Source organism: Panthera tigris, chromosome B2, assembly GCF_018350195.1.
Source record: "Panthera tigris isolate Pti1 chromosome B2, P.tigris_Pti1_mat1.1, whole genome shotgun sequence".
Lineage (NCBI taxonomy): Eukaryota > Metazoa > Chordata > Mammalia > Carnivora > Felidae > Panthera > Panthera tigris.
In genome coordinates this window covers 49,931,198-49,947,368 of record NC_056664.1, presented here as the reverse complement: position 1 = coordinate 49,947,368, position 16,171 = coordinate 49,931,198, and the positions used below count along the sequence as shown (strand labels likewise).

Here is a 16,171-nt window from a genome sequence, read left to right as displayed (position 1 = left end):
AACACGGCATGCGGAATGATTTTAGATTTGTTATGGCTACACAAGCATGCTCAACATCACTGTGTTTGTGCTTGATGCCCTGTTTTAGTTAAAAGTTCAGTGAAGCTGTGTGTGTGTGTGTGTGTGTGTGTGTGTGTGTGTGTGTTTGAGAGACAGAGAGGGAGAAAGGAGGGAACGAGGGAGATGTGGCTCCCCCTCCATAATTTAGTGTACCCCTTTAGTGTATTAGCACATTTTCACTTTTAACTTTTCACCCACTGAACCTGGCATTTAAAATGCTATTAAACTCAATAATGTTTCCTATAAACAGCCTTAAAGGGATGGGAGATAATTGGAATGACATTTTTAATAGGCTCTTGTTTCTCAGCCCTGTGTGCTCTGCAAACCCAGTGAGAACTTGCAGAGAGCAGCTTGTTAGCTGTTTTGTCCTTGCTCTGAGGTTGGAAGAGAGTTATGGGGTGAGGTTTTGGGGTGCCTTTTAAAGAACAAAGTGGCTTTTATGCTGGAGAAGTAGAATTGCTTTTTTCGAGTAGTTTTTTTTTTTTTTTTTTTTTTTTTTTTAATTAATGAACATGGTGAATGCAGGAGCCAGTCACTCCTTCCTCCTTCAGATGCCTTCAAGAAAAAATTTCTGGCCACCTTAGCCTATGAGAAGGACTTCCTGGACTGCATTTTTGTGGAGCAGTCTCATTCCTCACTCTTCCTCTTTGCCTCCAGTAGATAATTTTTGTTCCTTTCCTGCTTCTGTTTTATGTCACCATTCTATTTTATGTGCCATATTGTGAATATCCTAAATTTTGGGGGGGAACACATTTTTAAAAAATCACATTGAAGGGCACCTGTGTGGTTCAGTCAGTTGAGTGTCTGACTCTTGGTTTTAGCTCAGGCCATGATCTCATGATTTGTGGGTTTGAGCCCCACATCAGGCTCTGTGCCGACAGTGCAGAGCCTGCTTAGGATTTGCTTTCTCTCCCTCTCTTTACTCCCCTCCCCCACCACCTCTTTCTCTCAAAATTAATAAATAAATAAACTTACAAAAATAAAAATCAGATTGAATGTGCCTTTTCTGCTTATACAATTGTGAGGTCTCAGGAGACCACCGTACCCCTCTGGGCCTCACGTTTATCTTCTTCATCCGTGAAACAGAGGTACTGATGTCACCTTACTGAGACAGACTAAAATGGGGGGGTAAGCATGGCCGCCTATAGAGAAAGATGCAGGGCCTCGAATGGTTTCTGCTGCTACGACCCAGCGGTTAGGGATGGAAAAACACTGGAATTTGGTGTTTTTGCCTTAATCAGAGTCCCAGATCCTATTCTCTCAGAACCATGTCCAGAAAACCTCTGTTAAGCAACCATCTGTGGTTACTAACTATGGCTGCTTGCACCATTAGTTCATCAACTAGGTATGTATGAGATACCTACTACGTGCCTCGCACTGGGCTGGACCCCAGGGAGAGGGAGAGGACATGCAGATGATGGGCCGAGGGGCAGCCAGCTGAGCACAGCACTGGCTCCCCTACCTCATCGCTGTATTCATTTAACAAGAGCTCCCTGAGTGCTGGCTGTGTCCTCGGCACCATTGGAGGTGATGGTTTGGAGATAATCGAGACGAGTAAGATCCACACTTTCCTGGAACTTGTATTCCAGTGAATGGAGAGTGTAAAAACAAGTAAAGATAAACCCTATAAAGCTATACACTTACAGTGGGTAAACTTTATAGTGTGTAAATTATACCTCAAAGAGGTGTTACAAAAAATCTTGGCCCTCATGGAGTTGGCAGTCGGGTTTGTCCCAACAGTTGATCCTTGTCCTTCACACATTTTGTGCGTGCCGATGCTCCTCCTCGCTAAAATTTATTTGTGACTCTGAACATCAACACTGGGCAATTGTGTGGTCATTTGTGAACATACACACAGCAATGGAAAATTTGAGTCACCCAATGAGCACATTCCCAGCTGACATCAAACAAGACCATGCTTTGCCTTCTAGTTTCAGCTCTCCTGTTGTAAGCAAATGTCTTTTTTGTGGTCTATCCAGTGCCACATTTTTTTTTTTTCATTTTTGTGCTTTTTGTTGGTGATTTTGCTGTTTAAAATGGCCCTCACCTCTGGTGCTGAAGTGCCATCTGTCGTTCCTAAGCATGAGAAGGCCCTGATATGCCTCACAGAGGATGTACGTGTGTTAGATAAGCTTCTTCAGGCATGAATTACAGTGCTGTTGGCCATGAGTTTAGTGTTCATGCTTTAGCAATATATTATAAATACAGCATCCTTACACAAAAACTCACATAGTGATTGGTTGATGGAAATGTGGTGACCAGACTGTTGGTACCTAACTCTATTTCTCCTGGGAGCAGTGGTCCAGTGTTTGTTAATTCAGTGTCCGCAGTGACTTCATTGAACAGAACTACCATGAATAACAAGAATTGACTGTATATTCAGGACCAGGGAAAGAATATATATATGTACAGCCCATATAGCAAATGTCTGTCTTCTTCAAAGAAAAAAAAAGTGAGATGATTCTTCAGTAGCTGGAGTAGTGGACTCTATACATTTATATCTCCTGTCAGAGCTCATTTTATTCTGCTGAGCTTTTTGGTGTCGAATATCATTTGACCTTGTGGGAAATATTAGTGAAAAACCCTAGAATGTATAAGGAAATTTTTATTAAATAGCCAGTTATTTATATGTTGACATTAGTAAAGAAAAGTTGACCTGCACATTCTCCATGTAACTAACCATACTTCAGATACTTTGATGTACATTGAATAGATCTGTATCTTGGTCCATATGATACTGAGCTTAAGATGTGATTTAAACATTATTTATAGGCTGTAGCTCTTTTTAAATTTTTTCATTCTTTCATCCCTTGCGTCAAGTTATATAAACACAATTCACGTTGTAATGTCAAAATGAAAGGTAATAAATTCCAAATAAGATACATGCAGAGGAAAAGCTCTCACAGAATTGGCATCGAACATACAGAGGGAGACATGAATATGGGCTGCAGAAGGTAGGAAAGCAAAGAACACAGAGAGGGTGGTAGGTTTTTACTTTACATATTTCTGAATTGTTCCTTTTTTTTTTTAAAGTTTATTTGTTTTGAGAGAGATAGAGATCAGGGGAGGGGCAGAAAGAGAGGGAGAGAGAATCCCAAGCAGGCCCCATACTGCCAGCGTGGAGCCCCATGCAGGGCTCGAGCCCACAAATCGTGAGATTGTGACCTGAGCTGAAATCAAGAGTCGGATGCTTAACTGACTATGCTGCCTAGGTGCCCCTGAATTGTTCAGCTTTTTAAAGTATGTATGTTTCTTTAGAAGTTAAAATAAAAATGTACTTAAGACATAAATTAATTAAATTCTGTGAAGGGCACAGGAAAAGTTCCTAGATAGAGAGTCTGACAGCCTTGCTTAGACAAGGTGGTGAAGGCGAGTCTCTGCGTGAGTGGCCTTGCAGACTTGGCTACGCGTGGGAGCGCTCTGGGGAGCTTAGCGACATGCTGATGCCACGAAGGATGAGGTTTAATGGACTGGGGGCGGCCCAGGCATAGACATTTTAAAAGCTTACCTAGGAATTCAAATGTGTGAGCTAGAGTTGAATACCAGTACTCGATACATGGAACGCTAATGTGTCTTAGGAATGGACTCTGGCCGACTTAAGGAGGCTCTCTGGGGGTTCATGCAGTTGATGAGGGTCTGGGGCACTCCAGGGCAGGGCTGTGGGAGCTGCAGAGGAAGAATCTGGTCAGGCACCCGGCACTGACCAGCAATTCCTACATTCCTGCCCAAGTTTCTGAGTCCAGGAGAAGGTATCTGATTGGCTGGTATTCTGTCCAGGGGAGAGGGCCTGGCCTTGTCATCCCTCCAGGAGGAAGGTGGTCATCAGGGTAATCCCCAAACATGCATGTGTGCGTGTACACACATAAAACACACACAGCTGGGGAGAGGTGATGCCCTCAGGGAGCAGGGAGTGGATCCCGGTCAGCCAAAACCTCATGGAGGTCCACTCCACTCCATGAAGTTAAAAGATGGGTGTGTTTCCTGGATGAAACTGAAAGGAGATTTGTGCCTAGAACATATGTAGTTTGTAAATATACATATTTACCTAGAACATATGTAGTGTGTGCCTAGAACATATGTAGTTTGGTTTTGTGCCTGTCTGCCTGCCTTTCTCCTCTGTCTTCCCTTCTGCTTCCTCTGGCTTCCTCATCTTCCCTTGAGGGGATTTCATCCTGAGAAGACAAAGCTTACTCGCAAAAGAAGTCATGGCGGACAGTATAGAGTCAGGCAGTTGGGTCACGGATGACCAGTGTGAGTAGAGTCAGGTACACGACCAACACGTCATACACCGACGCCTGAGCCCTACTAATAACTCTCATCGCCACATCCCTAACAGCTGCCTACAGTGAGACACCACCGTGGCTGGAGTGGTGGGGGGCTTCATGACATCATGCGTTCAGCTGGTGTAGCAGCCAGATGGTGTCAAAGAAAAGCTGTGGGCGACAGAGAGGTGACAGAGGACCACCAACATGACAGCACTGGGGCAGCTCCTGCTAAAGAGTGGGAACAGAACAGTTGAGTGAAGCAGGCCAGCGCAGACTCAGCTTTTGATTTTCCATCTTGTCCAGTGAGCAGTTACTGAGGCCTTCCTTGTGCATCTGGGTTAGTCCCTGTGTGCAGGGAGTGGCACCTGACAGGTAAAGGAATAGACAGAAAAGGTGGTGCGGTGGGGGGCACAGCGGAAGAAAGCATTCCACTCTGAGCAGTTGGGGGGGGGGCTTGGTGGAGAGCTATAGTTGAGCTGGACTATGATGGATAAATGAGATTCTGATCAATAGAATTTGGGGAGGGGGGATGTAACAGAAGTAGGATACAAAATGAGAGGGGCTAAAACCCCCAAAAGGAAAAATAATGGGTACCACATTTTGGCTAAACCAGTGTCCCTCTGTTCTAAAGAAATACAGGCAATTGGGGGCACCGGGGTGGCTCAGTCACTTGAGCTTCTGATTTAGGCTCAGGTCACGATCTCACAGTTTGTGAGTTTGAGCCCCGCGTCTAGCTCTGGGCTGTCAGCCAGCAGCCTGCTTCGGGTCCTCAGTCCCCTCCTCTCTCTGCCCCTCCCCTGCTCATGTTCTCTCTCTCTCAAAAATTAATAATGAAAACATTTTTCACAAAAAGAAATATAGGCAATTGGACTAGAAGGGACGTTGGGAACATCCTGAAAAAGGTTTTGTGGACCACAGTAATAAGATAGATTTGGGGATGGACGTGGGGGAAGACCTGTGGATTTGGATAGGGCTTTGTGTTTTCCAGAGCGCCTTCTTATCCCTAGTCTCATTTGACTTTTTCCCTGTGAGCATGACAGAACATGTCCAAGAAAACAGCACAAATACATGAGAAGGCTTGTGCATCGCTGTGTGCAAAGAGCAAATGATACCCCGCTGCAGAGGAGTGGGTCTCGGTGATGGGGAGAGTGGCCACGGACAGTCACCTCCCTCTGGGTGTGTTGGGAGTCCACCCGGGGAGGGTTTTGGTTCCACGCTACTTTCTGCCACGCCCAGTGTGTTTCCCCCACACCCATGGTGCAGCCTTCAAACCTTTCTATTTAGAGGAGAACCAGCAAGTCTTTATTGCTGAGGCGTATCCAGGGCCCCCCTCCTCACCTGGCCTCCTCCCCTGCTCCACAACAGTGTGGGTGGTACTTCTGAGCCCCAGCTGCACATCAGAAACATCTGGGGAGCCTTCAACCACACCCACAGTTGGGCCAGCGCTACCCAGATATTACAAGCTGGGATATTACAAATGTCCCTGATTTTTGTGGACAGGGAAACTGAGGCTCGGGTGTAAGGTTACACCTAGCAAATGGCCGAGGCAGCATTTGAACCCAGGTTGTTGATCCTTAAAGTCCAAGCTTTGAATCCCCACATTTTGTCATCTCTTCTCTGCAGGCTGAATTGCCAGGGTACTGAGTTGGTTATTAATAACCAGGTGACAACCATAGATTTTTCACAACACAAGATTTTATTTAAAGGCAGCTTTCGAAATAAACAAGCCAGCAGTGGGGGGCATTATGTCTTGTCCCGTGTCCTGCAACACACTGGATGTGAAATTAGCAGCTGGAGTTCTCTGTTTCTGAAGCTCAGGTGTAGACTTTTGGGGCTGCTGTCCAGTGTGCCGTTAGCCTGTGCGCTGGGGGGAACCCCAGCTAGGTCTGAAGCTTCTTGAAGTCCGTGTCCTCATTTCCTGTTAGTTTCTGCAATCCAAAACGCCGGGTACCTAGAATGAACTTAATACATACTTGAATGAATGGCAGGAAGCTTTGTACAGCCCTTGGCTGCCAAGCACAGCTTGTTTCGTTCCATCCTCAGTGGGTCCAAGTCTAGATACCGTGCAGGGCCCCACGCTGTCTTGTTGGGTTTTAGTGCAGGTATTGGGAGGCTTGTCATTAAAGGTAAATGGGGAAATAAACAGTGCAAACTCCTCCTTAGGTGAAACCCTTCATTGGACAGGTCTGTGGGTCCGAGATGCAAAAGGGGTGGGCCCTGGGGGCTGGTAGCAGGATCCACTTGTTTCTTTTGATGTGACCAAGAAACTAAATTGGAACATTTTCCCTTTATTTTACAGGTCACCGCCAAGACTGCCTTCCTATTTATTTTACCTCAGTATAACGTTAGCGTGCCTACAGCAGGTAAGGAAACCACTAATCTCTGTCTCTCCCTGGCCCTGTTAACTCTGAAGGACTTGGACTTTTCAGATATTGAAGCTCAGCATCCACCATTGTAGGACCATTAAGATGCAGCTGCAGGCCACGCACAGCCCTCGGCCTGTGGCTCTGCAATCTTGGGGTTCTCGGGTCCCCCACCACCAGGAAGCAGGCATTGCACCTCCCTTTCAGTTGCAAAGCCCTGGGTGTCCTCTCGGTGAAGAAAGGGGAAATTTTTGTTTGCTGAATCTACTTCTTTCTTCAGTAATACAGAGGTGAATTGACTTGACTTTAAGGTGAGATTCTCTTCTTTGCCTAGCTGAAGGACTCTGGGGGCAAATCCCTTAACCCATGGCATACAGAGGATATAGTTTCTGTAGCCAGACTCTGGGGAAATCACGCTTCGGGGGCAGCCAAATCAATTCCTTCACCTGAGGATCAAAGTGAGAGACACTAGCAGGAGAGCAGGAAAACCCAATGCTGGTGAAGGAAGAGATAGGAAACACCGTGGCCAGCAGACACGGCAAACGCTCGCTCGTCCCAAGGCACACCCCAGCCCTGGTGGGCACAGTGGATTGTCTTGCTCAGTGCCACGTGGTCCAAGGTCAGGTTCTGCCTTCTCTACTCCTGTGTCCCTCCCGCTTTTTTTTTTTAATTGAAGTATAGTTGAGACACCATGTTACACTACCTATTCCTGTCTCTTGAAAATCCTAATAACTAACACACTGCTAGATCCAGTGGTACTTATCATTTACTAATTTAAATTTTTTAGCTTTTTTTCTGTTTTTAAAAACGTTGTGCTAAATTTAACATAACATACAATTTACCATCTTAACCCTGTTTAAGTGTACAGTTCAGGGGCACTAAGCACATTCACACTGTTGTGCAACCATCACCACCACCCATCTTGCAAAACTGAAACTCTGTACCCATTAAACAGTAACTCCACACTCCACCCCCCACCCCTTCCCTGCAACCCCTGGCAACTCCCATGCTACTTCCTGTCTCTATGAAGTTGACTATTCTAGGTACCTTATGTAAGTGGAATCATATAGTTTTTGTCTTTTTGTGACTGGTTAAAATTCCTTGTATGGAAACATATTTCAAAATGACTCCCAGAGGAAATTTATAAAATGCGGATAAACACAGGAAGGTAAAAATCACCTGACACCACCACCTACCCAACCACTACAGTTAAGGAATATTGATTCTTAACCCAGTTTTTTGCTTTCAGCATATGATGAACCTTTTTTCCAAGCCATTAATTAATTATGATTCTATTCGATAAGATATTTTGAAAAGCTGCAGAGACTTTCTTCTTTCTTTCTTTCTTTCTTTCTTTCTTTCTTTCTTTCTTTCTTTCTTTCTTTCTTTTTCTTTCGAGAGGGAGTGTGAGTGGGGGGCTCAGTGTGGAAAGCAGCACAGGGCTCGATCCCATGACCCTGGGATCATGACCTGAGCCAAAATCAAAAGTTGGACGCTCAACCAACTGAGCCCCACCTAGGCACCCTCGCAAATTATTCTTAGTAGGGATTACCACAAATTATCCATTCAACCCCGTATTACTGAATATTTAAGCTTCTAGTTTCTGTTGTAAACAGAGCTACAGTAAACATTCTTGGGACTAAATTTTTACATGCATTTGTGATTATTTTCTCAGGATGAATTCCTATTACTGGAATTTCTGGGCCAAGTGCTATGTACATTTTAAAGGTTGTAGGTTGTGTATTTGCATTGCCAAAATGCCCTTGGTCATCTAATTCTAATGACCCATAAGTCCTATTTTTTCTTTTTTTTTTCCAAATATAAAATGGACAGCCTTTTTCTTTTTTGTTAATGTCAGAATGCCAATTTATTAATTTATAAAGAGAGATCCAGCTATCAAATGTTGTGTTGGTATTTTCATCACATTTCTCCCTGAAGTCCATTTATATGGGCTGCCAGATCACAACCCAACACTGCTTTATTAATTTACCATGAGAAAGTATTGTCCTGGGGACTACAACAGCTGATGTGCATGTGACCAGGGTATGCTTTTATTATAGAAAAGACCTCAGAGATACTGCGGGTTCAGTTCCAGACCACTGTCATAAAATGAGTATCGCAGTAAAGCAAATCAGATGAACTTTTTGGTTTCCTGGTGCATATAATCGTTGTGTTTCCACTATACTGTAGCCTGTTAAGTGTGCAGTAGCTTTATGTCTAAAAAGCAGCGTACCTACCTCAAGTAAAAAATAGTGTATCGCTGCAAAATGCTAACCATCATCTGAGCTTTCAGCGACTTGCAATCACTGATCATGGATGACAGTAGCAAACATAATAATGAAAACCTTTGAAGTATTTTGAGAATTGCCAAAATGTGACACACAAACCAGTGAGCAAATGCTGTTGGAAAAATGGCGCCAGTTCACTTGCTGGACCCAGGACTTCCATAAGCCTTTAGTTTGTGAAAAATGCAGTGTCTGCAAAGTGCAATAAAATGAGATATGCCTGTGTTTATAAAGCTCGAGCATGATCAGAGCGTTGATTTTTGAGTTTGAAACTTTCCCAGAGAAATTAGCAGACAAGTGATATCCTAAAAGAATCCATCTCCAGCTGGGATGAGAAGGTAGACTGCATGCTCCAGGGCTGAACTTGGAGCCTCTGAGCATACAGAATTTCCCGGCAGGATTTGGAAGTATGCCACTATTGATCATAGCATGCTCTCATTCATTTGTTTTAAATAATTAATTAATTGATCAAGCCCCACAAATGTTTGTGTGCCTCCTGAGCTCCAAGCCCTGGGTGTTAAGGAGTTTCTAAAACGTGTCTGATTTCTTTCTTTCTTTTAAGAAATGGCTATTTTAAATTTTTATTAAGAAACAGTCTGGGAGGGGTACGACTTCTTTATAGATGAACATAGAGGTAAGAATTACATCTGAGTTCTTGGAAACTATGAACAAGCAAGAAGAGAGTGAAATGAAATAAAGGTTGTCGTTTTTACTTTTATTTTTAATTTTTCAATTGTTTTATTTGAGTATAGTTGACACACAATGTTACGTTAGTTTCAGGTGTACGACTTTGTGATTCCACAAGTTTATATATTATGCTATGCCCATCACAAGTGTAGCTATCATCTATCACCGTACAACGTTATTACAGTACCATTGACTGACTGTATTTTCTGTGCTGTACCTTTTACTCCTGTGACTTATTCATTAAATAACTGGAAGCCTTTATCTCCCACTTCCCTTCACCCATTCTGCCCATACTCTTCCCTTCTCCACTCTGGTGACCATCATATGAAATTTGTCTCTCTCTGACTTATTTCACTTTGCATAGTACCCTCTAGGTCCGTCCTTATTGTCATAAATGGCAAGATCTTATCCTTTTAAAAAAAAAAAGTTTATTTTGAGAGAGAGTGAGCGAGCACAAGCAGGGGAGGGGCAGAGAGAGAGGAAGAGAGAGAATCCCAAGCAGCCTCCATGTTCAGTGCGGAGCCTGATGCGAGGCTTGATTCCACAACTGTGAGATCATGACCCGAGCCAACATCAAGAGTTGGACACTCGACTGACTTAGCCACCCAGGCACCCCTGAGATCTCATCCTTTTTTTTTTTTTTTTATGACTGTGTAATATTCTGTTCTCTCTGTATATTGGTTATGTACATATACATATGTTTATATACGACATCTTCCTTGTCTATTCATCTATTGATGACCACTTTGGTTGCTCCCATGTTTTGGCTATTGTACATAATGCTGTAATAAACATAGGGATGCATATATCTTTTTGAATGAGTGTTTTCACTTTCTTTGGGCAAATATCTAATTGAGTAGAATTATTGGACCATATAGTATTTCTATTTTTAATTTTTTGAGGAACCTCCATGCTGTTTTCCACAGTGGTTGCATCAATTTACATTCCCACCAATAAGGCACAAGTGTTCCCTTATTCACCATATTCTCACCAACACTTGTTATTGTTTTGTCTGATTCTAGCCATTCTGACAAGTGTGAGGTATTCTCTCATTGTTTTGATTTGCATTTCTCTGATAGTGATGTTGACCTACTTTTTACATGTCTGGTGTGCATCTGTCTATATTCTTTGGAAACATGTCTGTTCAGGTTCTCTACCGATTTTTAATTGGATTACTTGGTTTTTTGGCATGGAGGTGTAGGAGTTCTTTATATATTTTGGATATTAATCCCTTACAAGATTTATTACTCGCAAATACCTTTCCCCATTCTGTAGGTTGCCTTTTCATTTTGTTGACTGTTTCCTTTGGTGTGCAGAAGCTTTTTATTTTGGTATAGTCCCAATAGTTTGCTTTTGCTTTTGTTTGCCTTGCCTTAGGAGACATATCTAGAAAAATACTGCTATAGCTGATGGCGGAGAAATTACTGCCTGTGTTCTCTTCTAGGATTTTTATGGCTTTGGGTGTCACCTTTAAGTCTTTAATCCATTTTAAGTTTATTTTTGTGTGTGGTGTAAGAAAGTGGTCCAATTTCATTCTTTTGCATGTAGCTGTCCAGTTTTCCCAGCACCATTTATTGAAGAGACCGTCTTTCCCCCAATTGTATATTCTTGCCTCCTTTGTCATAGATGAATTGGCCATGTAAGTGTGGGTTTATTTCTGGGTTCTCTATTCTGTTCCATTGATCTTTGTGTCTATTTTTGTGTACAAAACATGTCTGATTTCTGACTCATGGAGCTCACCATTTATTAGGGAGGGATAGATAATAAACAAGTAAACAATAAAAAATTATGGTTGTGGTAGGGGTGGTGAAGGGAATAGACAGGCTTATGTGATAAAGAAAAATGAAAAAGTAAGGACAGAAGATGCTGCTGAGAAGCTGATGTTAGAGCCGAGTATGTGTGGCCAGTTGTGTTGGGACACAGGGAGAGGGTCCAGGCAGAAGAAAGAACATTCCAGACATAGGGATTAGCATGTGCAGAGGCCTCAAGTGAGAAACAAATATCTTGGCCCATTCTGGTGACTGAGCGAAGGCCAGTGTGGCAGGAGCCAGCTGGGTTTGGCATTTTTCTTGGGTGCGGTTATTGAATTCTGCTCCTGGCCTGCCCCTCCAGGCCACAACGAGGCCTGGGTAAAGGTGAAGGTCCATTAGAATCCATTCTGAATTGAGGAGGTTTCAGTTACTTTGGAAAGAGAGGATAAAGTATTGTTAAATAGCGTATCTTTTGTTTAAATCTTGCCATTTGGGGTTATACGAAATATGACAAGCAAATAATCAAGAGAGGCAATGAAATCAGAATAGCCTGCTTAATTTTGCATTGGCCTCTTTAGTCACCAGCTCGGTGTGGTCATGTTTGGTTTGTAAGTACAGGAGGAAAGCAGACTTCTCATGGGAAAACAGCGGTTCACAATAACGGGTCTGTTGAGGTTGCAAGTTTTAGAACCCTCCTCCCAAATGTCTTTAAGACTGAGGGTGCTTGGGAATGTATCCTTTTTGTGTAACCTGGGTAAGGGTTTCTTATTTCTAAGGTTTCTTCTTTAAATCGTGTGTAACTTGCTCAATTCGACATTTAAGTTTGAATTTTAGTAGGGCAGTGGCTGTGTTCACACAAAGCTGCCTACTATTTCTGAATCCCAGTGTCTTCCCTCAGCTGAAGTTTTCAAGTTTGACAGAAAATAGCTAATGGTAATGTTGATGGGTTTCTCGTCTCTGTCCTCTCTTCCCTTCCTCCCAGCTGCCAGCATCTGCTCATGGGGCTGAGGTCACAAAAGTGCCACAAACTGAGTGGCTTAACAACAGAAATTTATTGTCTCACAGTTCTGGGGGCAAGAAGTCCAAGATCAAGGCATCAGGAGGGCCACGCTCCCTCTGCTCCAGCCCTTGGTCCTGAAGCTCGTGGCATCAGAACGCCAGTCTTCATATGGCATTTGCTCTGCGTGCATGTCAGTCTCTGCATCCGCATTTCCCCCTTTTATAAGGACATCAGTCATATTAGATTAAGGGCATTCTACTCCACTATGACCTCATCTTAACTAATTGCAGCTGCTACTGATTCTATTTCCAAATAAGGTCACATTCTGAAGTGCTGGGGTTAGGACTTCCAACATAGGAGTTTGAGGGGATGCAATTCAACTAATAATACCAGCCCTCCATGTATGATTTTGTCACATTGTAATGAGCTGGTTGAGAAGATTAAGCCGCGTTCAGAGAGATGAACTAAAGAGGAGATGGGCATTCTTGTTGCCGTAGTAAGTTGTGCATCCTGGTGAAATGCCTGCCATGCTGGCTTCCTCGTGTTTTTCTTTAACGTCAACAGCAGTGAAGCAGAGAGTGCTCCTTGTTACCAAATCCCTACTGTCCTTATTCCCATTTTGCTACCCTGGTAGGGTTGCCAGACTTAGCAAACAAAAATCCAGGACCGCCAGTTAAACTTGAGTTTCAGATAAACAGTGAATACTTTCTTTTTCAGTATGAGTATATCCCAGATTGTGTATGGGACATAATTATACTAGAAAATTATTCTTTATCTGTCTGAAATTTAAGTTGAACTGGTCGTCTTGTATTTTATCTGGCAACTACGTGCCGGTGCCCCGTGGCAAGGAATAAGATGTCTGGTTTCTGGTCGTACCATTAGACACTGAGTCTTCTTTCTCATTAAAATACCACAGAGCGTAATGTTGTGGCCAGAAATACACAGAACATAAAGGCTCAGGAAAAGATGTTTGATTCTTTACGCAGACCCAAGGCCTGCTGGCTTTCCGTCTGATCTAGAACAGGTGACCGCAAATGGGTTGAGCATTTACAAGGTTATTTTGGGCTTTTCCACTGATTTGCTGAATGTCCCAAGGCCTGCTGGCTTTCCGTCTGATCTAGAACAGGTGACCGCAAATGGGCTGAGCATTTACAAGGTTATTTTGGGCTTTGCCACTGATTTGCTGAATGACCCAAGGCCTGCTGGCTTTCCTGCTGGTCTAGAACAGATGACCCCAAATGGGCTGAGCATTTATAAGGTTGTCTTGGGTTGTGCCACTGAACTGCTGAATTATCTTGGGCGGATCACGTAACATTTGTTGTCTCCATCCTTGATCTGCAAAATTGAGAGCTATGGTCATGCTCTCAATCTCAAGTGTTTCCTGAATACAGGAAGCCCTGAGAGTCCTCTTAAGTGCTTGCCACTCAAATGATCCACGGACCCACACCGTTCACATCACTTGAGAACTTGTTAGACATGCAGGCTCCCCGGGCCCTGCCACACACCTGCATCAGATCTTGCTTTTTAAGGAGATCCACAGGTGATTCCTGTGAAGACTAAAAGCGCTGTTCTAAGTGCCCTGCGTAAAAAGCACCAGGCAGACTTTCAAACGACCCTTTGCTTCCATCCTTGAAGGTAAGACAGGGAAACTTGCTAAATCCTGTGAATCATTTGCATTTTTCTGTTCTCTTCCAATTTTGGTTTTTCTAGAACTCTTTGGTCTGAGGAGTGGAGGGGGGTGAACAGTATCATGGGCTGGATTTGGTTTCAAGCTGGGCTGTAGCTTCCTGAGAAGTCATGGCCATGTTTGGGGCACCCCTGCGTGGGCAGGGGTCGTGGTAGCTCTGACGTTCCTGAGCCTGTTGCTGTGCCCCAGGACTAAATCGCCGAGGGTGAGGGCTTCTTTGAGAGAAAGGTTTGTTTTGTGGTCCTCAAAGGTGACAAGGACACATCCCTGGCATTCTTGTCCTCGCTGCTTTATTGCCACCAGTTGCTGTGCAGCTTTTTGCAGGGAGAGATGCAAAGACCAGGGACCTCCCATAAGATAGCCTGGCTGTGTTCTCCCAACCCCTGGTAGGATGAGACATTCTGCCCCATCAAAACAACCTCAGACAGATGGTTTGCAAGCTTCATTCAGCTGAAGGCCTTTGTCCAGGGCTTGGAGTGGGGTTTGTTCCCTGGGCTGCGTGGCAGGAGTTAGTCTTGTCTTCTGCTTGTTCCATGGACTTGAAACTGGCATCGCATATCAGACTGAGTGCCTCTTTGTAAGATAATCTTGTGGGGGACAAAAGGGAAGAGATGGGTGGGAAGCAGTGGCTCTGGGCAGAGAAAGCTGCCCAACGTAGTTGGAGGGTACTGGAGGCTCGCCAGGCCTGGCCCCATCCTTTTCCTGCTGAGGGAGCTGAGACACACAGACATTCCCAGGGGCACACCAAGGCTGGGCTGCTCACGCCCCATGCAGCATTGGCCCAGACAAGCCAGAGGAAGGCTGGGTTTACCAAATGGGGCAGCGGAGAGAGGGCAAACCCAACCAGGGAGGCAGAGACCTAGCTCTGTCCTGGCCCCATGGTCAAAGCAGCTGCCAAGGTTCCCTTTGGCCCTGAGGTCTTGTCTGTATGAATAAGAGAAAATAAACCACAGCCCCCAGTGTCCCTGGCCTTATTGGTCAGCCATCTGAAAGACAGTGAGGGGCCTCTGACCCAGGACTGATAGCCAGCCCCGAACCTGTTTTTTGTTTTTTGTTTTTGTTTTTTTTTTTCCCCCAGTGAACTGAAACATGTTAAACTTGCTGCCTCACTCTGTTTGGTCTGTTCAAACAGAATAGCATAGAAGGTGGCCTCTAAACAAGAGAAACTTATTTCTCCCAGGTCTGGAGCCTAGAAGCCTGAGATCTGAGTGCCAGCATGTTCGGGTGAGGGCCCTCTTCCAGTCACAAACGTCTTGTTGTGTCCTGATAGGGGGTGGGGGGCAGGGAGCTATGTGAGTTCCCTTCTAAGGCCCCAGTCCCATACATTAAGGCTTCGCCTCATTCCCTAATAATAAGCGACTCCCAAAGGCCCCCACCTGTAACACCTTCACCTTGGCGTTAGGACCCCAACGTGTGAATTTGGGGCTGATCCATTCAGAACAGGACAGGTATTATCTCAGCATAACAGTTGTGTAGAAAAGTGGACACAACGTAGGTGGTCAGCTCAGTGAATTTTCACAAAGGGAAAACAGCATCTCAGAGGTGACCCCCTTCCAGCCTAAACTTGATTTAATCCAATTCCCTGCCACAGCCCAGAAGATTCCTCCCCTTCCGGGTACAGTTCCAGAGGTTTAAGTAAGTGGAGACTGAGTTGCTGTGGCTAATTGTTCACCAGCCAGAAGCCTGGCAATGGCGTCTTTGACCTGCAGCCTCCCACTGTCTTTTCTCCCATCCTCCTAGTTTCTTCTCCTCGTGAGTTGTCTTGTTCTTTCCCTTCCCTCCAACACACCCTCTGATCCAGACCCTGCCCCGCGTTTTCACTTCTGCACATTCCTGGCCTTCCCAATCAAATCCCTTCTTCTGTCTAGCTAGGATAATTGTTTTCTTATTCAGTTCTTACTGAAATAATTTTTGTTCCTAATTTAACAATGAACTTGTTGACATTGTTATTTTTTACCAGAGGGAGAAAAAAGCAGTGATTCTAGATTTTTCTTTTTTCTTTTTCTTTTTCTTTTTTCTTTTTTTTTTTTTTTTGCATGGGATCCTTGTGGAGTTATTTTTCCTTTATGGCTC

The 16,171-nt window shown here is 44.2% G+C and overlaps 1 protein-coding gene across 1 annotated transcript in view; it reads left to right on the top strand.

Moving 5' to 3' along the window:
* The window catches only part of TRAM2 (translocation associated membrane protein 2), a 78,219-nt gene that overhangs the window by 36,338 nt on the left and 25,710 nt on the right, over window positions 1-16,171 (top strand). Inside the window, exon 2 of the mRNA XM_042986553.1 lies at window positions 6,625-6,688. Within this exon, the coding sequence (XP_042842487.1) occupies window positions 6,625-6,688 (64 nt within the window). The remainder of the gene's footprint in view (window positions 1-6,624; window positions 6,689-16,171) is intronic.